The sequence below is a fragment of the Dryas octopetala genome, chromosome 9 (genome assembly GCF_963921425.1).
Source record: "Dryas octopetala chromosome 9, drDryOcto1.1, whole genome shotgun sequence".
Taxonomy (NCBI): domain Eukaryota; kingdom Viridiplantae; phylum Streptophyta; class Magnoliopsida; order Rosales; family Rosaceae; genus Dryas; species Dryas octopetala.
The window spans coordinates 4145044-4171419 of NC_141374.1; the positions used below are offsets into that span (position 1 = coordinate 4145044).

At 38.7% G+C, this 26376-nt stretch overlaps 1 protein-coding gene, 1 non-coding gene and 1 pseudogene across 3 annotated transcripts; 1 reads left to right on the forward strand and 2 right to left on the reverse strand.

Annotated features, from left to right (window-relative positions):
• On the reverse strand, positions 1–26362 carry LOC147273256 (uncharacterized). Of its 2 annotated transcripts, XR_015124171.1 has the most exons (9): positions 26227–26362; positions 25992–26110; positions 24999–25069; positions 24799–24926; positions 24628–24699; positions 2768–2781; positions 2011–2070; positions 1660–1780; positions 1–467 (listed from the first exon to the last, which is right to left on the reverse strand). XR_015124171.1 is itself a non-coding variant. In XM_086256078.1 (5 exons), the coding sequence occupies exons 1-5, from the start codon at positions 26322–26324 to the stop codon at positions 24609–24611; spliced, it is 507 nt and encodes a 168-aa protein (XP_086112204.1). In that variant the 5' UTR covers positions 26325–26362; the 3' UTR covers positions 24354–24608. The 2 variants fall into 2 exon arrangements, 1 of the variants encoding a protein (XP_086112204.1); XM_086256078.1 differs by lacking the exons at positions 1–467; positions 1660–1780; positions 2011–2070; positions 2768–2781 and having other exon boundaries at positions 24354–24699.
• LOC147273257 (uncharacterized) lies at positions 8960–14482 on the reverse strand (annotated as a pseudogene).
• On the forward strand, positions 13770–13876 carry LOC147273258 (small nucleolar RNA R71). The gene has a single exon (XR_015119795.1). It is a non-coding gene; the product is annotated as a small nucleolar RNA R71 (small nucleolar RNA).
• Positions 26363–26376: the final 14 nt, after the last annotated feature.

A 26376-nucleotide genomic window follows, 5' to 3' on the forward strand; every position in this document is an offset into this window, starting at 1 on the left:
GTAAATATAGAGAAATCTTACAATAATTATTCAGTAACAAGTTAGAAGTATTGGCTAGTAAACAATAACTGTAAACCATATAGTGTAGCATACCCAGAAAACTTAAAATGTGGCCGATTCTTCTTATCTTCAAAGGCCAAAATACAAATTGCAACTCAAAATTTATCTTATGTGAGCCATTTCTTTAAGATAATTCAAACAAATACAAGTTGGAACTTGGAACCTTAAGGATGTCAAAACTTCAAATCATTTGTAGTTTAACTAAAAGATGTACTCTAGTATCCTTAGCATTAATCCGCTTGCAGGAAGTCATACAGTACAACATGCTTCCTCCAGTAAGCAAATGGGCATGGATGGTCCGTGAATGTTAATAAAAATAACCACAAGCTACTTTCGTTCTTTCCGCCTTATTTATACCAACCAGCAAGGAAATACCTCAGCACGAAACAGAAGCAGCATGCAATGGCCTGTTGCATGTAGGCATTCAACAAATGAGACATTTACACAATTAACACAAACAAAAACACAAACATGAACACAAAGAATATTCTTAAAAAATCATTTGGCATGCATTTGAGTTACAAACCAGAGATCGTGTGTCGAAAATGTGGAAAAGCACAACAAAACTATTCGCCAAAACCACATAAGGCTGATTGTCCATAAGGTTCCGCTTGATGTTAGCTGGTTTTATTAACAGACAAACCATATTGGTCTCCTAGTCTGCTAAGGAATCTAAGTCTTAGAATTGATCGAGGAATTCAATAAGGACTAGCCTTGTGGTTATAGGATTTACATGTGCAAAAGACCAATCCTATAGTTAAAGGGATTCTGAATTCTAAGAGAACATGGACTAATATTTCTGATGGCAATAGGAACACGCCAGAACTTCTTGATGGGCAAGGAGTGTTGGGGTGTATGCCTGTATAAATACAAGGGTCCCTTCACACACAGCTCACCACCACAAATCAACAAACTACCCCATCTAGTTATTGTGCATAAGGAGCTGCTGTGTGAAGAGCATTCTTGAAGGTTTTGTTGCTCGGCTTACTGGTGAGATATGGCAGGACAAGGTTAGTAATTCTTTTGTGTTCTTTTACATATAATCAATAAGGATAACACTTGAAGCCAAAACCACTAAAAACCATTCTTAAGAGCTGAATACATTTGGCTAAGACAATCAACTAAGACTTAATCCCCTGCAGATAGCCCAAGTATGGGGGATAGTTCATGGGTTCAGTCTCAACCTAACATACGAAAATAACAACCAACTAAGACTTAACCCCAGAAAATGGGGGAATGCATGGATCCTTAAGCTGCTTGGTTGGCTTCTTAGTAACCAATTTGCAAAATAAACAGAAAATATATTCATGATATATTACAAGTCTCTAGTTGTGTTGGTTTTAAATTTGATAGGGTTGGGAGCCTGACTGATAATGGCATAATCACGCAAACAGAATAAACTTATTCTCTAAATGGGAAACACAAGAATACTCATATGTGCTGGAAGGATTTGGCAAGTTCAGCTAGAAATTTCTCTATTTTTCCTACAAATGCAGGTTATATGCTTTTGCAGACCACACAAACATATTGCTGTGATAGACTTGAGATTACATACATTAAATGTGAAAGTTATAGACAAAAGTAACATGATTAAATCACCTGGAAAACTAGAAGACAGATGCAAAGTGACTTCTCTGTCATCCTGCCAAATTGTCTTAGAAACAAGTTTACAAGTGTCCCATCATTTGTCCCAGTAAGCGGCCCTATTCCAGGATCAAACCTGAAAAAAGATATTTAAAATGACTATTCACATAAGATGCCTCCATCGGTTCCTAAAGTAATCGATCTTAAGTTAAAATCTATACAAAGCTAGCTAGGCAGACGATGCCGTGGACATGAAATGATGTCAGCAAACTAAAAAAGGTAACAGAAGATAAGATGCTTTACATGTCATGAATTTGGAGAGAGAGAGAGAGAGAGAGAGAGAGAGAGAGAGAGAGTAGATCAAACCTGAGGCAGTGACAAGAGAAAGTTCAGGACTTGCGGGAGAAAGAAAATCAGGAGTGTTTCACTGTAAAAATTTGACAGGAAAAAAAAAAGTCAATCATCAGGCACTGTATAACAAGTATGGTAACACAAGCATAGAAGATCGGAAAAAAAGTTATATCAGGAAAGAAACAGCCCGACTCCAAAAGGGGTTGATCTTCAGCTTCTAGTTGAAAGAATTAAACGTGTACTTCATATTTTTCTGTTTAACTAAAAGGGAATCATAATTAGATCCTCACATTATCTCACTAATTGCAGATAAGTTGTACAGCCTGAGGTTCAGTTCTCTAACATTTTCTCTTACATGAGAACACATCAGAAAAAAGCCTTCTCTGATATGAGATTTTAAGGGTGAGGGAGAAATTATATCTTAAGCAACAACAGAAGCAACTAGCTTTCAGTTTAAGAAAAAAATAGGCGAAAAAATCAATTGAAACAAGAGAGCCTAATAATATTCAAGTTTCCATCTATCACATAGATTTGAAAATCGAAAGTAATATCAGGTTGCCGACATAGGAAGGCACAGCTTTTCTAGGGCACCAAAGGCAAGAAATTTTCACCATTGTTTCTTTTATCTATGCAAGATTATAGGGTCCAATTAGAAAATTCTCTATGTATAAAAAGTTTACACTGGTATGGAAAGCCATAACTAAAAGATGCCAACTTAAGGTCCCACATATAATCTGTATTACAGTGAAAATGCAAAATAAGGGAGAACACAACTAAAATGGCCTAAAATCCTGATGAAGAGGAATAATACTAATGGATAAGATTTGGAGTAATCAGTGTTTCAGTTACTGAGTAATAAGTGTTTCAGTTACTGCCCAAGCATTTAGTTGTGCATTTAATTTAACGTTTCTATTTATTATAAGTTATAACCATCCATGTACCTTTCAGGTTCATGTGTGAGTTATTTTGCATTCATGTATCATCCAAGGGTCACATCTAATAGTTTAGACTCTTGAGTTTACTGCTTCTACAGCTATGTAAGGGTGGCTTGTACCCTTGGTTAGGCATTCTCAACTTCCAGCAGAAACTTATCTAAAAAATCTCTCTTTGAGAGTTTCAATTTCCTTGTGGATTCAAGGTTTCCCTAGCAGAATACAGTGTTATTCTTCTAGTTTATTTTCTGTCCTGCATCAGTTGGTATCAGAGCCTCGTCATTCCTTGGTCTGATGACTAACTCACAAAACAATGGCAATTCCTTTGGTGACGGTGAGCGTGAAAGAGAGGCTCTTACAAGGGCTGAGTTTGTGGAATTCCAACAACAGACCCAGCAGACATTACTCAACATTCAGGCAGCTCTTGATCGGTTGGCGGTGGATCCGAATAATATTCAGGGAAGAAGAAATGTTCGAAACAATAGGCAAGACAATAATCGAGGCCCTGTGCATCGAAATCAACGTCAAGTATTTGATGAAAATTCCAGCGATGATGAAGATTATGCAGAAGATTTATTTGGGGAACTTGAAAGGGAACATGGTCCTCCAAGACGTAATAATCAAGGTCTAAATAGAGACTACCGTATGAAGATTGATTTACCCAGTTTCAATGGGCACCTCCATATAGAGGATTTCTTGGATTGGCAGAATGAGATAGAGAGATTCTTTGAATATATGGAGATTCCTGAAGAAAGAAAAGTCAAATTGGTTGCCTACAAGCTGAAAGGAGGAGCCTCTGCATGGTGGGAACAAGTTCAAATGTCACGAACACGACAAAGGTGTTGGTTATGGTCCATCTCAGAAGGGGTATCGGTGCTATCATCCCTCTACTCAGCGCTTCTATGTTTCTATGGATGTCACTTTTCATGAACATCAACTTTTTTATTCTCCACGTCCACTGGATTCTACCCTTCAGGGGGCGGTTTCTAGTGAAGTGCAGAATCGAGATGATATGTTGTTCTTGGATCAGTTTGGTTATGGGAGTAGTAGTGAGGAAGAGTCAGAACAGACTACTGATCACCCAGTGTCTGAGTCTGCGGTTGAGACTGAGACTGCGGAAATTACTGCGGATGGTACTGAGGATGCAGAAATTACTAAAGATGATACTGAGGATACGGTAGGACAAGAATCCACGAATTCTGAGCTTGAGGAATCACCACTCCATGATAGTACCGCCATCTCTCCTACTCCATTGAATCAATCTTCTTCGTCCATTGAGGTAACCAACAATACTCTTGATTCACATTCTGGTTCAGATCTTATTTCTAATGCTTCTAAATTTACACTTCCTCCTCGGTCTAACCGAGGACAACCACCAGCTAAATATGAGCCAGATCCAAATGCCAAAGTTAGGTACTCAATTAATAGTCATGTGTCATCTGTTAGGCTTTCAAAGTCATATGAATCGTATGTTCTGCAATTATCTTCTGTTTCTATTCCTCGTAGATTGCAGGATGCTCTTACAGATTCTAGATGGACCAAAGCTATGGCTGAAGAAATGGCGGCATTACAGAAGAATTCAACCTGGGAGTTGGTTTCTCTACTGATAGAATTTTAACCACCTGCAAAACAGAGGTTAAAACACTACATATACTCGCAATAGAACAAGGCTATTATTAGTATAGCAAAGGTAAATACGAGGTCATTCCCACGAGGACTGAAATCAATTGAGAAGATGCTCCAAGTACTGAACTTGTAAAACAAGAAAATTGTGAATTATGCTTTGAGATTATTTAAGAATTTAACGCAATAACAAGAATAAAATAAATAAAAAAACTAATTTTAAAAAGAAGATTTAGAAGGATTATAAATTGGTAAAATCAAAGAAATAAAGGACTAAGGCTAGGCATCCACCACAAGCTTTCCAATATAACACATATAACATTCATCCATTAAAAGGCAATTCCAGTTTGAAGATTGGTTATCCTTTATTTATTCTTCCTATGGCATTTAGGCTAGAATAATTCCTTCAACATGCAATCTCCCTATGGTATTTAGGCTAGATATAAACACGCAGAGGACAATGAACTCAGGTAACCAAAACAATCATGTAATTCTTATAGCATGGTATTTACCCTAAGTAATTACACCTTTTAATTGCAAGAGGCATACATCAAAATCAGTGTGGCATTCACTCAACTTTGCATCATATAACTTAGTCATATACTATCATGGTGATCAAGCATCATGCATATAACCAGTATAATCACAACAATTAAAAGTTCAAACCAAGAATCATATTAATGGATAAATAAAAATAAAGTTGCTATATCATCCTGCTAGGGTGTAGCCTTGCCCTAGCTTGAGGTTTAGTTACACATGAACATAATTAAAAACCCGAGTAATAGCATAAGAATGGAAGAGAAAACCCAGCAATAAAGAGATGCACGCACACGCCTCAGTCAGTCCCCCCTTTTTCGTGTAACGATCCGTCCTTTAATCTGACCTGAGCTATGCTTTATATAGAGTCTTTCCCCCTTTTCCTAGTCCTAATAAACCTCAAATTACTTAACTTACAAGGAAAAAGGCAGCCCATAAAAACGCAACTACATAGGAAACTAAAAATAGAAAGTTCTAATCAGCTTTCCTAATTTCTTGCGGGTTACAGTAGGGAATCCGATTCTGGGCTTTTGGAGGCCTTAATATTCACCAAATTGGACGTGTAAGATGGCGTTGAAAAGGTCTTGATGTCAGCTACAACTTTGATGACAAACATTTTCCAAGAAAAAGCTCATAAGCTTGGCTAAAACCGTCCTCAAGCCCAATAGCTCCAGTCTGCCCGAATAATTCATAACTCGACTTTGACAGCTTGTTTTGAACGATTGGCTGATCCAATGACTCTGGAAATTGGACACAACGTTCTTTAAACTCTTAGCTTTCATCTCCAAGTGGTTTCATCCAAAAATTCCCAAGTAAAACGCAATTTATCCATCTTTTACATTTTAGAGCTCCTGAAAATACAAAAGCTGAAATATGTGAAGATCTTTGTAAAACAATCAACTTTTGCATCCAATATCTAAGTAAAAAGAGTACATTTATATGATATATAAATGACTTATCAAATACCCCCAAACTTGGAATTTGCTAGTCCTCAAGCAAAACAAAATAAAATCAAAAGAAAGAAACACAACACACAAACAAACTTTGAAAAAAATAAAAATAAAAATTTTGTCACTTTTTCCTTTAGCCTCAAAAACCTATGTCACTTCTTTATCATTTAGAAACCGATTACTTCAATCCTCAACTCAGAGTTTTTATAAGGACAGAACCAATAACTTCCACATTCCATCTCAAAGCCAAAAAGAAATCAACAATCACATAACTCTTTATTTCAACTTCAAACCCTCGCAGGTATTTTACTCATAATAAAGGCACTCAGAAGTTGGTTAAATTTCCTTCTCTCAAGCATATGTGAGTAGATTGATGTAAATAAGAAAACTAAATCTCACATATATAAATCATGAAAATCGCACAAAAGAAGAAAAATATGATCTCATGAAAGGACACCAACTACCAAGAATTTGAACCAAAACTTAACTTACTCCCCATAATCAGACCAAATTGCTCTTAAGATCAAGTTAGGACTTTTTTCTAGGTTGTAATGTAAAGCTAAGGTACTGGCTAATCAAAAGGAAGGGAAAGAAAAAACTTTTGAGAACCATTAGGATATACATTATACCTACTTTCTCAAATTCCTTACTTCTTTTACTTTCTTGCATTTTCAAACTCTTGAATGCTTTAGATCATACACATGTACGTGACTTTTTCTCTTATTTCATCAAGTTTTTTTTTTTTTTTTTCACGTACATATTTGAGCCTCAATCAATAATTCGGAACTTACACAAGCACTCTCTCAAAGTTCAACTAACAATATATATTAGATAGTAATAATGTATCACTAACCATCCCAATAGTTCTCAAAACAGGGTGGGAAAAATTTATTAATTAGTTAAAACTCCAGCTTAGAGCAAGGGTAAGATCATGGGTTAGGAAAGAAAAGGCTTGTGTTTAGGCTTCAAAGGGCTACTAGGGATAAAATTGAAGCAAGGTCAGCTTGAAAGGCTAGCAATCGGTCCAAACATGGCCTACTATCCCTTCCTAAAAGCAATATGATAATTTTATGAGAAGTTTATTAAGATATGTGGTTTACATTGATGCTATTCTTAGCAGTTGATCAAGAGAAAAAAAAAAAAAATGAGACCATCTAAAAATAATAAGCACAAGCAGAGGACAGAGTTAATATGTAATCCCTCAAAAACAAAGAATGGCTTGCAAAAGCTCACAGGGCGTTATAAGTCTCCACAGATATGTATGTGATTATCGACCCCAATTAACTTATCAATTTCATGCTTGAGTTGTATGGTTCATGAGAAAGATTAATTTTGTCTCTGAGTCAAAAATTGAGTAAAACAACTCTAGTGAGGTTAAGTGACACAAATTACGTTCATCATTGAGAAGAAGTGACAACAACACAACACTTTGAAAACAAATGCAAACCAAACAGAAAAATATTTTTGTATTTTTAGAATTTTTGTATGTTTTTTTTTTTAATGGAAAAGAAAAATAAAAATGTTAAAGACACAAAAAAAAAAAAAAAAGAACAAATTCCCCACCCCCAAACTGAATTCTAGCATTGTCCCCAATGATAAAGAGAATAAAATAAGCAATGAGAATTATCAAGAGGGTGAGAGGAAAAAAAAAATGGCAAAGAAAAAGGAAGAGGACACACCCGTGATGGCTCCAATTTGTGGAGGAATTGACTAAAAAGAATAAGGAATTATGAGGGAGACTTGTTGTTGAGTTGCTCCAAAAACTCAGAATCAAAATTGAGCAAAGAACACCCAAAATCGAGACTAGGAGAAAAAGAGGCAGCAACAGCAAAATCTGGAAAAATGACCTTTAGCTGCGGTTTTTCTGCAGAAAACTGTCACTAAAAAGTGGCAAAAACCTTTTTTCGACGAAAAATCCGATGAACAGCCGTCGCAAAAGGTGAATTAGCAATGAAAAATCTGATGAACACCCAAAACATGTAGCAGCAGCAATTTTGGTACTTTGGCTCATATTTGAACTTCTAAGCCACCTAAAATACAATGTAGGCCGTATGGGACCCCCAAACTTGGACCAAATCATCACCTTAATCATTTGTAACATGTCAATGACCTCAAATTGGTGTGAAAAACTTTCCAAAAACAAGTCATGCCTAGAAGCTGATAATGACCAAACTATGAGCAACAAACCAATTTTTCAGTCCGATCTCAGCCAAACCAAATAAATGCCCAAACTAGCTTCCTTGGAACACATGAAACTTGCTGGAACCATCCCTTGGCCAAAATTAGCTTGGAAAAGGTAAGTGTGCACATGAGAACCTCAAAACTTCATAGAATCAAAACAGCTACCCAAGTATGATCTGCCCTTGGAATTTTCTTGCACAAACCAACCACACACATCACACTGAAGGTAGAGAAGCTAATGGTGGTGATGAACATGCTTAGGGCCAGCTGGAACGTGATTTCATGACTCAAGGCTTTCCCAAACTTAGTCATTTCAAGGTTTATGCCTCAAACTGAGTTTGCAAGCGATGTGGCAAGGCATGGGAAGCTGGAAAAACACCATATAGATGTTGAGAACAGCAATAGAGCAGCAGAAGCATAGGTGGAATCCTGGAACATGGCTGGGTGCAAGAAAAAGGCAGTTGGTTCTAATGCCACAACTATAAACCTGAAATTGAAGACATGAAACTAGTTAAGGGGATTAAGATGAGAGTAACTAAAGACTAGGACTATGCTAAAACTTTGAATGAAAAACTAACAGAAAAAAAAAATAAAAAATAAAAAATAAGAACTGAAAATTAGAAAACTAGAAACAAAAAGAGAACAAGAACTAAATAAGAGCTAAGGGAAAGAAAATTGGGTTGCCTCCCAATAAGCACTGCATTTAAAGTCTTAAGCTAGACTTAGCAGAAACATTGGTGATCAGGTGATGGGATCCTTCAAGTTGACTGAATCCTTGGCAAGATCGTATGGAGCTTCAAGATAAGGCTTCAAGCGATGACCATTAACTTTGAAAGTGTTTCCATTTTGAATATTCTGAATTTCTATCGCTCCATGTGGATAAACTTGAACCACCATAAAAGGACCATACCAACGAGACTTAAGCTTCCCAGGAAATAACTTGAGTCTGGAGTTGAATAACAAAACCTTCTGACCTGGATGAAACTCTTTTCTCAGGATTGTACTGTCATGAAATCTCTTAGTCTTGTCCTTGTAAATCTTAGCATTCTCATAAGCCTCATTTCACAACTCCTCAAGTTCATTCAATTGGAGCTTTCTCTTCTCCCCAGCAGCTTGATAATCAAAATTCAACTTCTTAATGGCCCAATATGCTTTATGTTCGAGCTCCACAGGGAGATGGCATGCTTTTCCATAAACCAGACGAAAAGGAGACATGCCAATTGGAGTCTTGAAGGCTGTTCTATATGCCCATAATGCGTCATTAAGCTTCACACTCCAATCTTTTCGAGTGGCACCCACTGTTTTCTCCAAAATCCGTTTGAGTTCTCGATTTGAAATTTCAGCTTGGCCTGATGTTTGAGGATGGTAGGCTGTTGCAATTCTATGAGTGATATTATACTTTTCAAGCAGCGAAGTGAAAGCACGATTAATGAAATGAGTGCCCTCATCGCTGATTATGGCCCTTGGGGTTCCAAATCTTGGAAATATGGTTCCTTGAAGTATACTTATAACTACTGAAGCCTTGTTTGTTGGAGACGCAACTGCTTCAACCCATTTAGATACATATTCAACGGCCACTAAAATGTACTGGTTACCATAAGAAGAAGGGAATGGTCCCATGAAATCTAAACCCCAGACATCAAACAGCTCAATAATTAGGATACTCTGCTGCGGCATCTCATTCCTATGAGACAAATTCCCAACCTTCTGGCATTTATCACACGCTTGGCACCAGCGGAAAGCATCTTTGAACAATGTGGGCCAGAAGAAACCACTCTGAAGAATTTTGGCTGCAGTTCTCTTAGGACCAAAATGACCGCCACATGCATAATGATGAGAGAATTTCAGAATACTAGTTTGCTCCTCCACCGGCACACATCTTCGAATAAGCTGATCCGGACAGTACTTGTAGAGGTACGGATCATCCCAAAAGTAATGTTTCACAATAGCTAAGAACTTCTTCCGCTGTTGATATGTGAAATCCTTAGGAACTACCCCACAGGCGAGATAGTTGACTATGTCGGCATACCATGGCATTGATGAACTAATGGAAAAGAGTTGCTCATCGGGAAACGTCTCTTGCAATGGAAGTAAATCACTCTCTTCATCAGTAGTGTGAACCAATCTGGACAGATGATCAGCTACAACGTTCTCTGAACCTTTCTTGTCTCTAATTTCCAAATCAAACTCTTGCAAAAGAAGAACCCATCTAATCAATCGCGGCTTTGCATCTTTCTTGGTCAACAAGTACTTGAGGGCTGCATGGTCAGTGTAAATAATCACCTTGGAACCAACTAAATAAGAACGAAACTTCTCCAAAGCAAAAATCACAGCAAGGAGCTCTTTTTCTGTGGTTGAGTAATTAAGCTGAGCATCATTTAAGGTGCGGCTTGCATAATAGATAACATAAGGCAACTTATCCTTCCTCTGGCCGAGAACAGCACCTAAAGCATAGTCTGATGCGTCACACATCAATTCAAAAGGTAATTCCCAATCCGGAGCTTGGATAATTGGCGCAGAAATAAGAAGCTCCTTCAACTTGTTGAAAGCGACAAGGCATGCTTCATTAAAAACGAATGGCACGTCTTTGGCGAGAAGATGACATAAAGGGCTGCTGATTTTAGAGAAATCTTTAATAAATCGTCTGTAGAAACCAGCATGGCCAAGGAAACTTCTAATGTCCTTCACTGAAGTTGGTGGTGGAAGCTTTGCGATCAAATCTACCTTGGCTTTATCAACCTCGATTCCGTTGCCTGAAATCAAGTGACCAAGTACAATGCCATGCTTCACCATAAAATGACATTTTTCCCAATTTAAAATTAAATTGGTCTCCTTGCATCTTTCCAAGACTAATGTGAGATTTTCCAAACATTGATCAAAGGAATCACCAAAAACCGAGAAATCGTCCATGAAAACCTCTATGATCCTTTCCACCATATCTGAAAAGATACTCATCATGCATCTTTGGAATGTAGCTGGTGCATTGCACAATCCAAATGGCATGCGTCTATAGGCAAAAGTACCAAACGGGCATGTAAAAGTAGTTTTTTCCTGGTCTTCTGGAGCAATGGGAATCTGATTATAGCCTGAGTAACCATCAAGGAAGCAGTAATGAGAATGACCAGCTAACCTTTCAAGCATTTGATCCATGAATGGGAGAGGAAAGTGATCTTTCCTAGTTACGGCATTCAACTTCCTGTAGTCGATACAAACTCTCCATCCTGTAGTCAACCTTGTAGGCACCAATTCATTGTTGTCATTCTGAATTACAGTAACTCCAGACTTTTTTGGCACCACTTGTGTAGGACTCACCCATGGGCTGTCTGAAATTGGATATATAACGCCAACATCAAGTAGCTTCATAACTTCAGCTCTTACTACTTCCTTTAAATTGGGGTTAAGACGCCTTTGAGCTTCAATAGTAGGTTTAGCCTCTGTGTCTAACAATATCTTGTGCATACACATGGCAGGACTAATACCTTTGATGTCTGCTATAGTCCATCCAATGGTCGTCTTGTATTTTCGGAGAACTCTCAATAATTTATCTTCCTCAGTCTCATTCAAGTCAGCAGCAATGATTACTGGTAAAGTGTCTGAAGCTCCCAAATACGCATACTTAAGATGAGCAGGTAATGGCTTGAGCTCTAGCTTTGGAGCTTGCTCAGTGGAAGGTGGGAGAGTCGACTTGGCTGGTCCAAGAGGTTCAAAAGAATAGCGTCTGATTGGGTACTGAATTGGAGCTTTGTCAAGTGCGGCAATGAGCTCCAACATCTCATCTTCTCCTTCCAAGCACTCATTTCGACTAGTGAGGCAAGCTTGAACAATATCTGAAGTTGCATTCCTTATAAATGCAGAGTGTACTACCTCATCAATGACCTCAATTCGAAAACACTCATCTTCATTGTGTGGCTTCTTAGTAACATCAAACAACTTAAAAACCACTGATTCATCCATAATGCGTAAAGTGAGGGTACCTTCCTCTACATCTATCAAAGTTCTTGCAGTGGCCATGAAAGGTCTCCCAAATATCAATGGCACATCCTTGTCTTCCTCCATATCCAAAACTACAAAGTCCACTGGCAAATAGAACCGGTCCACTTTGATAATGATGTCTTCAAGAACTCCGAGTGGATAAGTGACAGACCTATCAGCAAGCTGCAAACTCACAGATGTAGGCTTTAGTTCACCTTTTCCTAATTTCTGAAAAACAGAGAAAGGCATCAAATTAATGCTAGCTCCTAAATCAATTAAAACTTTTTCAAAATGAAAGCTTCCAATTGTGCAAGAAATCGTAAAACTCCCTGGATCTGGTTTTTTAGGTGGCAATTTCTTGAGGAGCACAGCACTGCATTGCTCTGTAAGTATGACTTTCTCATGCTCTATTAATTTCTTCTTGTTGCTACACAAATCTTTCAACAATTTGGCATATGAAGGGATGGACTTGATAGCATCAAGCAGTGGCAAGTTGATTTGCACTTTAGTGAGAGTCTTCATAAAATCCAACATTTGTTGGTCCTTGGTAGCACGTTGGGTTCTCTGAGGAAAAGGCAAGGGTGGCGTGTATGGGGGCTTGTCTGAAGGTGCGAAGAGAGTGCCAAGGCCTTTGGCATTGTTGGCGTTGGACTCGGATTGAGTTGGCACAGTTGTGGCAGATGATGGCATGGCCGTTGGTGATGTAGCATCTAGTGCAGGCCACGGCATGGCTGTAGCTTTGGATGATGCATAGTGCGTGTCATTATGAACCTTCTCCTCTTCTTCAACATCAATATTAGACCTATTATCATAACTTTTACCACTCCTTAGTGTCCTAATGACCTTGAGTTGCTCTTGACTTCTTGGATTTTGTTCAGGTTGGCTAGGAAATCTTCCTCTTTCACGTTCATTGACCTGATTAGCTAACTGACCCAGCTGCACTTCCAACTTAGCAATAGAAGCATTCTGATTTTGAAGCAATTGAGTCACAGCTTCCATGGTATTCTGTTGTCTTTCCATCATCTTCTCTAAAGTCGCAACTTTGGAGTCTGTTTGTGAGGGCTGAGCTTGGTTAGTAGGTGCTTGAAACTGGCGAGCTTGTTGTTGCCCTCCCCATCCAAAATTTGGATGATTCCTCCATCCTGGATTGTAAGTTGACGAGAATGGGTCATTCTTTGGCCTGTTAAAAGTATTAAGTGAATTAACATGTTCCTCAACAAGCTCTGGAAAAGCAGCTTTACTTGGACATTGGGTAACATCATGCGTTACTGCACTGCATATAGCACATGCTTGTGAGGTAGCAGGTATTGATGGACCTTGCATCATAGCTTCAATCTTCCTCTCCAAACTAGCAATCTGAGCCGAAACATTAGGCGTGGCTTGGTTCATCTCAAAGACTCCTCTTCTCTGTGTGTTATCTTCAGACCACTGCTGTGAGTTGGCAGCAAGCATCTCATATAATTCATATGCTTCCCTGGCAGTTTTCTCCATTAGAGACCCTCCTGCAGAAGCGTTCACATTACTCTTTGTAGAGGCATTCAACCCGTCATAAAATATCTGCATGAGGAGGTCACTGTCTAAGCCATGATGTGGACACTTCATAAATAACTCGCCATATCTGTCCCAGGCCTCATGAAATGATTCTCCTGACTTCTGAGAAAATGCCAAGATGTCTTTCTTCAATGCTAGAGTTTTGGAGGCTGGAAAGAACTTGAGCAAGAATTTCTCTTGGAGCTGGGCCCAGGTGGTAATGCTGTTGGCAGGCAATGAATAAAGCCATGCCTTAGCTCTATCTTTGAGAGTATAAGTGAACAACCGGAGCTGAACACATTCTGGTTCCATCCCCTTAACGATGATGTTGTCTACGGCCTCCAAGTATAGCTTGAGATGCATATGAGGATCCTCCTTGGGAAGGCCGTGAAAAGAAGGTAATAAATTCAAAATTCCTGGCTTCAACTCGAATTGTGTTCCCTCTGCGACTGCTGGATAGGTGATACATGATGGGGATGTGTTGGCTCTAGCAGAGAGAGAACTTTTGAGAGGCCGACCGACGGCAGGAAGCGCTAATGCCATTGGGATGATTAGTGGTCTCGGGGGAAAGAGTGGCAGTGCTGGGTGCAAAGGATGAAAATTAGGCACAAAGCTTTTTGCGTCACTGATTCCTTCCTCAATTAACTCGTCCGCAGTAGTAGAAACTTGAGCTTTGTCTCTTGTGTTCTTCCTGAAAGTTCTTTCAGGTTCAGAGTCAAAAGGGGCAAGATCTTGCTTCCTAGACCTTGTGTCACTCACCATAAACTACACAAGACAAAACACAGTAATTAGCAAACTAAACTAAAAATAAAAGAAAATAAAAATAAAGTACTTAGCATAAACTAAACAATAATTGATTTTCAATCCCCGGCAACGGCGCCAAAAATTGTGATAGAATTTTAACCACCTGCAAAACAGAGGTTAAAACACTACATATACTCGCAATAGAACAAGGCTATTATTAGTATAGCAAAGGTAAATACGAGGTCATTCCCACGAGGACTGAAATCAATTGAGAAGATGCTCCAAGTACTGAACTTGTAAAACAAGAAAATTGTGAATTATGCTTTGAGATTATTTAAGAATTTAACGCAATAACAAGAATAAAATAAATAAAAAAAACTAATTTTAAAAAGAAGATTTAGAAGGATTATAAATTGGTAAAATCAAAGAAATAAAGGACTAAGGCTAGGCATCCACCACAAGCTTTCCAATATAACACATATAACATTCATCCATTAAAAGGCAATTCCAGTTTGAAGATTGGTTATCCTTTATTTATTCTTCCTATGGCATTTAGGCTAGAATAATTCCTTCAACATGCAATCTCCCTATGGTATTTAGGCTAGATATAAACACGCAGAGGACAATGAACTCAGGTAACCAAAACAATCATGTAATTCTTATAGCATGGTATTTACCTTAAGTAATTACACCTTTTAATTGCAAGAGGCATACATCAAAATCAGTGTGGCATTCACTCAACTTTGCATCATATAACTTAGTCATATACTATCATGGTGATCAAGCATCAGGCATAGAACCAGTATAATCACAACAATTAAAAGTTCAAACCAAGAATCATATTAATGGATAAATAAAAATAAAGTTGCTATATCATCCTGCTAGGGTGTAGCCTTGCCCTAGCTTGAGGTTTAGTTACACATGAACATAATTAAAAACCCGAGTAATAGCATAAGAATGGAAGAGAAAACCCAGCAATAAAGAGATGCACGCACACGCCTCAGTCAGTCCCCCCTTTTTCGTGTAACGATCCGTCATTTAATCTGACCTGAGCTATGCTTTATATAGAGTCTTTCCCCCTTTTCCTAGTCCTAATAAACCTCAAATTACTTAACTTACAAGGAAAAAGGCAGCCCATAAAAACGCAACTACATAGGAAACTAAAAATAGAAAGTTCTAATCAGCTTTCCTAATTTCTTGCGGGTTACAGTAGGGAATCCGATTCTGGGCTTTTGGAGGCCTTAATATTCACCCAATTGGACGTGTAAGATGGCGTTGAAAAGGTCTTGATGTCAGCTACAACTTTGATGACAAACATTTTCCAAGAAAAAGCTTATAAGCTTGGCTAAAACCGTCCTCAAGCCCAATAGCTCCAGTCTGCCCGAATAATTCATAACTCGACTTTGACAGCTTGTTTTGAACGATTGGCTGATCCAATGACTCTGGAAATTGGACACAACGTTCTTTAAACTCTTAGCTTTCATCTCCAAGTGGTTTCATCCAAAAATTCCCAAGTAAAACGCAATTTATCCATCTTTTACATTTTAGAGCTCCTGAAAATACAAAAGCTGAAATATGTGAAGATCTTTGTAAAACAATCAACTTTTGCATCCAATATCTAAGTAAAAAGAGTACATTTATATGATATATAAATGACTTATCATCTACCTAAGGGGAAGAAGACAGTTGGGTGCAGATGGGTGTTTGCAGTCAAACACAAAGCTGATGGGTCAGTTGAAAGGTATAAGGCAAGGTTGGTAGCAAAGGGTTATACACAGTCCTATGGCATAGACTACTTGGAGACGTTTGCTCCAGTGGCCAAGTTAAACACAGTACGGGTTCTGTTGTCTTTGGCTGCTAACAAAGATTGGCCACTCCTTCAGTTTGATGTAAAGAATGCCTTTCTCCATGGTGATTTGACTGAAGAAGTATACATGGATCCTCCTCCAGGTATACCAGAGTTTGATAATACAAGATTGGTATGTAAACTGAAAAAGTCTTTATATGGTCTTAAACAATCTCCGAGAGCTTGGTTTGGGAGATTCAGCCGTGCAATGAAGAACTATGGTTATCGGCAGAGTAATTTTGATCATACTTTGTTCCTAAAGAAAAGGGGGAAGAAGATTACTGCTCTTATCATTTACGTTGATGATATGGTTCTGACCGGAGATGATTATGAGGAAATCTCTAATTTGCAGAGGTACTTGTCTCAAGAGTTTGAAATGAAACAGCTAGGGGACTTGAAGTTCTTTCTTGGGATAGAAGTGGCTCGGTCTAAACATGGCATATTCTTATCTCAAAGGAAATATGTTTTAGACTTGTTGTCTGAAACTGGTATGCTTGGGTGTAAGCCAGCTGTCACTCCTATGGAACAAAATCATAGACTTTTTGAGTGTTTGAGGGCCTTGCCTGCAGATAAGGGGCGATATCAGAGACTTGTTGGAAGATTGATATATTTGTCTCACACTAGACCTGACATTGCTTATGCGGTTAGTGTAGTAATCCAGTTTATGCATGCCCCGTGCAAACCCCATATGGATGCTGTGGAGCGAATTTTACAGTATTTAAAATCTGCACCTGATAAAGGATTGTTGTTTGCTAATCATGGTCATGTAAATGTTGAAGGTTTTTCTGATGCAGACTGGGGTGGTTCAGCAGATGATAGAAGGTCTACCTCAGGCTACTTTACCTTTGGAGGAGGAAATTTGGTGACCTGGAGAAGTAAGAAGCAATCAGTTGTATCTAGGTCGAGTGCAGAGGCTGAATACAGAGGTATGGCACTTGGAGTAGTCGAACTTTTGTGATTGAGACATTTATTGACTGATTTAGGATGTCTACCTACCAAACCTATGGACTTGTTTTGTGATAACAAATCTGCTATTGATATAGCATATAATCATGTTCAGCATGATAGAACAAAACACATTGAGATTGATCGACACTTCATCAAAGAGAAACTTGAAGCGAAGATTATTAACTTTCCATTTGTGAAGTCTGAAGATCAGCTTGCAGATGTGTTGACCAAGGCTGTAGCAAATAGGGTGTTTTTGGACTCACTAGACAAGTTGGGCATGTGCGATATATATGCACCAACTTGAGGGGAAGTGTTGGTGTGAGTCAACACATGTGATTATTGTGTAATTATTAGAATTAATTAGGTGATTTATTAATTCCTGTATTTTAGTTATAGGCCCATATATATAAACCACACTTTGTGGTCTTATTCAATAAAGCAAAAATTATATTTGAAAACCCTAAACCATTTTCTGTTCAAAAGGAAGACTCCGGTGAGATCTTGGATGAAAATGAAGCGGCTGTTGAAAGCAAGATTTTTACCCCCTGATTATGAACAAGTTCTTTTCCAGTAGTATCAAGATTGTAAGCAGGGAAGTAGAACTGTTCAAGCCTATACTGAAGAGTTCTACAGATTATCATCACGCAATGAACTTATGGAAACTGACGCACAACAAACAGCAAGGTATATTGGTGGTTTACGTCTGGCTATTCAAGATAGAGTTAATTTGCAGTCAGCCATTACTTTGGTAGATGCTGTTAATTTAGCCACAAAGGTTGAAACACAGCTGGATAGATCCAAGAATCAAGTGTTTCGAGGTTTTCCATTTGACCAGTCACGATGTTGAGTGCTCATTTTATACTACTTTATGATACTAACTCCCTAACCCAGAGTGCAAGAACTTGATATTTTGTGTGTTGTTAGTTTGTTTTTGTTCTTATAGGATAAAATGAGCAAAGAAGAGAAAAGGAGCCAAAAGAACCATTTTTAGACGTTTCCTAACCAAACTAGAAAAACGAGTGAAATCCTGGTCAAACCAGGAAAAGTGCAGAAATCCTAGTCAAATGAGGATTCCTAGTCACACTAGGAAACATCAAGTCCAGAACCATCATTGCGGAGCCAGAAATGAGAAATCCTGGTTAAACTAGGAAACCTAACCCTACTAGGGAAATGAGTCCTAATGACACTAGGAGACCCCAGGGGCAATATGGTCATTACGGGAAGTCGGAATTGATAAAGAATCCCTCATTTACAAGAAATCCTAGTTGCACTAGGAAATGTTGGTCAAAGTCAACTCTACAAAGTCAAGGTTCCTGAAGCTTCTAGAAGGTGGTGGACATCCATGGAAATAAATGGAGGGAAGAAATGAATTCAAATTCAAATGGAGATGAGGGGCAAAATGGGAAGTCAAAGTTAATGGTCAAGGGTAAACTATGAAAAAGTCAATAAGTCAAATGGGCCATGGGCCTATGCAATGCCGAAATCTGAAGGGGCCATGCATGCATGAGTGCGCCAGCCCAAGAGGAAGCCCAATGCGCCAGCCCAAGACTAGCAACCATGCGCATGCACTAAACCCTAGGGGGCTATCGTGTGTCACTTAAGCCCAAAGCCAAAGCCCTTGCCGCAAGCCCAATGCTCTCCTAACCCTAGCTGCTGCCGCACTTTCTTGTTCTTGCCTCCCAAGGAATCCTAGCTGAAAAAAAGAAGTCAAAACCCTGGAAAATAGAGCACCAATTTCGACAGCAATTCTGTAATTCTCCAGAACGAATCAGGTAGCATGCCATATATGGTTGGAAAGATACGGATGTTAGCTTCGCAGGGAATTTTACGGATTTTGATTTTGAGTTTTCTAGCTCAAGATATGACCATTTTAGTGGAGGTAGCGCAGCAGTTCCGCGAGCTGAAAAAGGAGTTACGCCCAAAAAGAGCCCAAATCAGCCCAAGGCCCATGCTTGGCCGAAAATTATAAGCCTTGGTGTGCAAGGAATGCACTTATCCCACATTGAAGAGAAAGAAATCTCAGCCCCACTCTCCTTTATAAATACATCTTTATAACTCAAGGAGAGGGCTTCTCTTCTCTTTAATTTTTCAGAAACCCTAGCAGCCTCCCTCTTTCTTGCCGCACACCCCTATCTTTCTTCTCTCTTCCTTTTATTTTTCTGAAGCAAACCCTAGCAGCCACCATCACATCTCTTTCTCTTCTCTTGCCGCAGCCACCATCATCTTTTTTCTTTATTTTTTCTGCTGCAGCCACTTTTCTTTGTTTTTCTTTTATTTTGTGTTGAACTGAAGGAGGAGGAACAAGTCTTGCTGCAGCCACCACCACCTAGTCACGCCTCCACCTTGCTGCCACCTTGCCGAGCACCTCAGCCACCTTGCCGTGGAGCCCAAGGCCGAGTAGCACCATTGCGACACCACCCTTGCAGCCGCATCATCTCATGCTGCCATCTCGCCTTCACCATGCTGCCATCTCGCCTTCACCTTGCTGCCTCGGCTTGATTTTTTTTTCCCTTTCTTTTATTTTAATTGTTTTAATTATGCATTATTTATTTATGGATTTAATTATGTGTAACTGAATATTGGGCTAGGGCTAGGATGAAGCCCTAGCGATTCTGTTTACTCTCACTATGGATTATTGATATTTTAATTATTTACATGTTGACAAATCTTGGATCTCTGTTTAAATTGAATCTATTTGTTTCGCATCTTTGATTGATCACCTTAGGTTGCATGCATCTAGATATTTGTTGTGAAACTAAATAAGCTCGAAAGGATGATAGTTTCAATAGGCAACAAGTGGATATCCTAAGATAATATTCATGAGAAAAGGGATCATAGAGGACATAGGGTACATTAATTTGGAGCTATGCGCTATGTGTTTGTCACTCTCACAGATCGTAATGACTCTTCATGGGTAACAGCTGCCTTAGCTTAGCACTAGGGAACATGCAAGTTAACTGGCTAAGGAAGGCCCAAGAAGCTCTTAGTTTATGCACAGTAAGGGGAGTAATTGCTAAAAGTAACTAGCCAAACCTTTTAGTAGACGAACTTTGTTGACATGTTTATATATTGATTATTAATATCCATAGTAGAGTGAATGGTATGCTAGTGGTGGATTCTGACCCCTAGTGTTTCTTTATTATTGTTTTATCCAAATTCATTCAGTTGTTATTTTAAAGTTTTGTCATTTATCTGTTAGTTTGTCTAGTCTCAAAAACCAATCAAAACCCCCCATTTGCGTGTGTGAGTTAGAGTTGATTTAATCGAATTTTATTAAGTTAGTGATCATAACACTAGTACAATTCCCTGTGGGATCGACCTCGTATTTGTAAGCTTTGCTACTCCGCGATTCGTGCACTTGCGAGTTAACCTAGAGCTCAGAAAAGGGTATTTAATTTGCTCTAGGAAAACATACAACACACGATCCATGGCAAGTAAAGGAAAACAGACTTCCTCACTGCAACCAACCAGCAACCCTCATCAGGAAGCTGGTGCCAGTAGTGGCTCTTTGCAGAAATCTGAGGCAACTAAGCCCCGTAAAGAGATGTCTCAAGATCCCTATGCAAAGCCTCGGAAGGATAAGTGTTATAGGTGTGGACAATCTGGGCATTTCTCTAACCATTGCCCTCAAAGACGGACTGTTAATTTTTTAGAAGTAGAAGAAGGAGACGAAGAGCAGTCACAAGATAATTTCGAAGAAAATACACTTACTTATGAAGAAGAGGATGTGACTAGGGAAGATGAAGGCGAATTACTTGAGAGATCATTGGTTATCCGTCGGTTGTTGCTGGCACCAAAATAAGAAGAGCCGCCTCAACGACATAATATTTTCAAGACCCGGTGCACTGTGAATCAGAAAGTTTGTGACGTGATCATTGATAGTGGCAGCAGTGAGAACATTTTGTCCAAGACAATGGTGGAAAAATTGGGTTTAAAGACAGAAAAACATCCCACACCTTACAAAATTGGTTGGATCAGGAAGGGGGCTGAATCAAAGGTAACTGAAATTTGTCCCATTACTTTTTCAATTGGGAAGCATTATTTTGATAAAGTAATTTGCGATGTGGTTGAAATGGATGCATGCCATATGCTTTTGGGAAGACCGTGGCAATATGATGTTGATGCAACCCATAGGGGGCGAGACAATTTTTACATTTTTATGAAGGGAGGACAGAAAATTGTTTTAGCGCCAATGAAAGACGAAGTAAAATCCAGCAAGCAAAGCAAGTCAGTATTTATGGTGAATAACGATGAAGATTTCTGGAACACTGAGATTAAAACAAGTGGCAGGGTTTATGCACTTGTAGTTCAAGGGAGTTTGCCCAATGCACCGTGTAAAATTCAAGATACATTGTAGCCCTTACTTATGGAGTTCAGTGACCTTATCCCTGATGAACTACCTGCATATTTGCCTCCTATGCGAGATATCCAACATGAGATTGACTTTGTGCCCGGAGCTAGCCTTCCCAATCTTCCTCATTATCGAATGAGTCCAAAAGAAAGTCAGATCTTACAAGATCAGGTGGAAGATCTAATGAAGAAGGGATTAATAAGGGAAAGTATGAGTCCATGTGCTGTCCCCGCACTCTTGACACCAAAAAAAGATGGCAGTTGGCGTATGTGCATTGATAGCAGAGCCATAAATAAAATTACAGTAAAATACCGGTTCCCCATACCAAGATTAGATGATATGCTTGACAATTTATCCAGATCCAAGATCTTTTCTAAGATTGACCTGCGTAGTGGGTACCATCAAATTCGTATACGACCTGGAGATGAATGGAAGACAGCTTTTAAGACAAAAGAGGGGTTGTATGAATGGCTAGTAATGCCATTTGGGCTGTCTAATGCACCAAGTACCTTCATGCGGGTAATGAACCAGGTATTGAAACCATTTATCAGTAAATTTGTCGTTGTATATTTTGACGATATCCTAATTTATAGTCGAGGTGAGGATGAGCACATGTCACACTTGAAAATGGTGCTCAATGTTCTGCAAAAAAAATAAATTGTATATTAATTTGAAGAAATGCAGCTTTATGACCCCTTCTATAGTATTTTTGGGGTTTGTTGTTAGTGGTGATGGAATACAGGTTGATGAAGAGAAAGTTAAAGCAATTCGTGAGTGGCCAGCTCCTAAAACCGTGCGAGAAGTTCGAAGCTTCCATGGTTTAGCCACCTTTTATCGGCGGTTTGTCAAAAATTTCAGCAGCATCATGGTTCCAATAACTGAGTGCTTGAAGGAAGGAAGGTTCCAATGGGGTAGTGAGGCAGAACAAAACTTTGCAATGATAAAAGAGAAACTATCAACAACACCAGTCTTGGTCTTACCAGATTTTGACAAGCTATTCGAGGTGGAATGTGATGCTTCAATAGTTGGAATAGGTGCTGTCCTCACACAAGAGGGGAAACCAGTTGCATTTTATAGTGAGAAGCTTAGTGATGCACGAAAAAAATGGTCTACCTATGAGCTGGAGTTTTATGCAGTTGTTCGAGCTCTTAAGGTATGGGAGCACTACTTAATTCAAAGGGAGTTTATTCTTTATACTGATCACCAGGCCCTAAAGTTTATAAATAGCCAGAACAAGGTAAATCGCATGCATGGTAGCTGGATTTCTTACATACAACGATTCACTTTCTCATTAAAGCACAAATCAGGACAGCAAAACCGTGTTGCTGATGCTTTAAGCAGGAGGGCTTCACTCCTTGTGACCATGCGTGCTGAGGTCATTGGATTTGACTATCTCAAGGAGTTGTACAGTGAAGATGAAGATTTTTCTCAAGTTTAGGAAAAGCTACAGTTGGGTCAAGCAGTGGATAATATGCATATTCATGATGGTTACTTATTTCGAGGTAATCAGCTGTGTATCCCTAGAGGGTCGTTGAGAGAACACTTAATTCAAGACCTCCATGGCAGCGGATTAAGTGGACATTTTGGAAGAGATAAGACAGTGGCTCTTGCAGAAGAAAGATACTATTGGCCACAATTGAAGCGGGATGTGAGCAATTTTGTGAAAAGATGTCCAGTTTGTCAAGTTGCTAAAGGACAATCACAAAATACAGGTCTCTATATTCCTTTACCTATTCCCGAGGCCCCATGGGAACATTTGTCTATGGACTTTATTTAGGATTACCCCGAACCCAAAGAGGAGTGGATTCAATGTTTGTTATTGTTGATCGATATTCGAAGATGGCACATTTTGTTGCTTGCAAGAAGACTGCTGATGCAACTAATGTCGCCAACTTATTCTTTAAGGAGATTGTTCGTTTACATGGTGTTCCTAAATCCATCACTTCAGATCGCGACACTAAGTTCTTATCTCATTTTTGGAGAACGTTATGGCGGAGATTTGATACATCACTTAATTTTAGCAGCACAAGTCATCCCCAATCTGATGGCCAAACCGAGGTAGTGAATCGAACCTTGGGAAATCTGATTCGTTGCATTTCTAGGGACAAACCAAAGTAGTGGGATTTGTCTTTAGCACAAGCTGAGTTTGCATATAATAGCATGGTTAACCGTTCTACTGGGAAGACTCCATTTGCTATTGTTTACTGCCATCCACCAAATCATGCCTTGGATTTGGTTCCTTTGCCCAAGCTGCCAGGCAAAAGCATTGCTGCAGAAAATATGGCGGAACAAATTTCAGCAATCCAAAAGGAGGTCCGACAAAATTTGGAGATAGCAGCTTACAAGTACAAAGAAGCTGCTGATAAAAAGAGACATCTGAAGGTTTTCAAAGAAGGTGATCTAGTAATGGTTTATTTACGAAAAGGGCGATTTCCTGTGGGCACTTATAATAAACTGAACGACAAAAAGTATGGTCCTTATCAAATTACGCGAAAGATCAATGATAATGCTTATGTTGTCGACTTGCCAGATCACGTGAACATCTCCTCTACGTTCAATGTGGCAGACTTGTTTGAATACCATCCTCCAGATGGAGTTGACAGTTCTGGAAACAACTCGAGGTCGAGTTTTTCTCAAGCAGGGGGGAATGATGAAGAGGAATAATACTAATGGATAAGATTTGGAGTAATAAGTGTTTCAGTTACTGCCCAAGCATTTAGTTGTGCATTTAATTTAACGTTTCTATTTATTATAACCATCCATGTACCTTTCAGGTTCATGTGTGAGTTATTTTGCATTCATGTATCATCCAAGGGTCACATCTAATAGTTTAGACTCTTGAGTTTACTGCTTCTACAGCTATGTAAGGGTGGCTTGTACCCTTGGTTAGGCATTCTCAACTTCCAGCAGAAACTTATCTAAAAAATCTCTCTTTGAGAGTTTCAATTTCCTTGTGGATTCAAGGTTTCCCTAACAGAATACGGTGTTATTCTTCTAGCTTATTTTCTGTCCTGCATCAAATCCCAACTACAGCCAGTCATCCCAGAAAAGTGTGTGTAAGTATCTCCAACAAAAGCTGAAGAAGGATACCTAAAATAAGGAAAAAGGAAAATGTTAAAGTATGTTTTATATAAGACAAAAGCCATAAGCTTAAGCAACCGGGTAAATAAATACAGAAAGAACCGTTACCAGTTGTAAGAGAACAATGCCAAGGAGGTGGCCAGTAAGGGTTGGACAAGATATAGAGAGAATGCATGTGCCTTCTTATACTCAGAATCTGCAGATGCTCCAATTTGCATGATATTGTGTATTAAAATCTGCAGATCAGTAACATGTGTCATTTTATAACATAGTTGGAGTGCAACTATTTCATAAGTCTTTATACTTACAGCAGATGCAATAACGACTGTTTGCCCAGCTTCAAGACCATTCAAGCCAGAAAGAATATTAGGAGTTTGTACTGAAAACCACCAAAAGTCCCATGTATGGTTTATACATCCATCCTTCACATAAAAAAAGGAACATATATATGATGAAGGATAAGAATTCATTTGTCCATCTAACAAACAACATTACAAATGCGTATATATCAACAATGCTATTGCATATATGATAAAGAGATGTTATTGCATATAAATTGTTAATTCAAGAACTAACTAGTTATCTACTGATTTCTTGAATTTATTTTTTAATTTTTTAATTTATAACAGAAAGATGCAGAAGTTACAAGTTTCCCTATGCCTAGTTTGTGGGTCACGTTCTAGTGACCCAGGTTTGATGCTAAATTTTATTAAATATTCATGGCAGAGAAAGCTCGGTGCTAGTGCATGTTGAGAAAGAACCTAAAAGTATTGACTACACATCCGTTCTTTTACATGTGAAAAAGAATTGATTACACAGTCAGATCATATTAAATAGAAAAAATCTAAACCTTTTATATATTAAATCATTTCCCAGACAACTTGGTTACACAAGTTCAAGACAAAAATTACAAGATGTATTCGGGCTGATGGGATGAATATCACTTGGACCTGTGGCAGGAAATCTGGTACATGTCATCCATACATTAAGTTTAAATGATCCTAATTCATAGTGTTGTTAGTTTACACATATAATTACAAGTTATCTGATTCCTCGGAATTCAAAATGCTGAATCTAATATATAAATTCACAACAAAAATTAATTCCATGGACATGGTTACCTTCTAGTACGCACTTTTTGATGCTAAAGATTTTCAGATATACTCATAACATTGAAATATATGACACTTATATCTTCTACATTTAATTTGTGTTAACAAAATTAAACCTAGCATCATTACTAGTGAGAGGGGGGGGGAGTAAATTATTACTATAAAAGAGTTTGTTTATTATGAGCATACCTAGATCCAAAATCTCTAGCCCAACATATGGAATGAGAGGCTTTGGTATGATGATAGTTGTATGTCCAGCAGAGGCCATCAGCAGAGGCAAAGCTGCAATGGATGGCAGTAGTAGTTTCCTGCTCTTCACAATCAAAAGAAAGCACACAGGAAGTCAATCCAGCATTAAGTTGGAGAGCCATTCTGACGAAAAAATGCTTAGAAAAAAAATCTAGAATAAGGACTGGATACTCACACCCTCCAAGGTACATCAAGGACATCATCTACAAATCCAAGCAGTATCATAAAGCATATGGATGCTAATGCTGCATTGTACTCGACAAGCCACTGCATGATACATCAGTTATGAAGATTATAAAATCCTCCCAATTTGGAATATGATAAC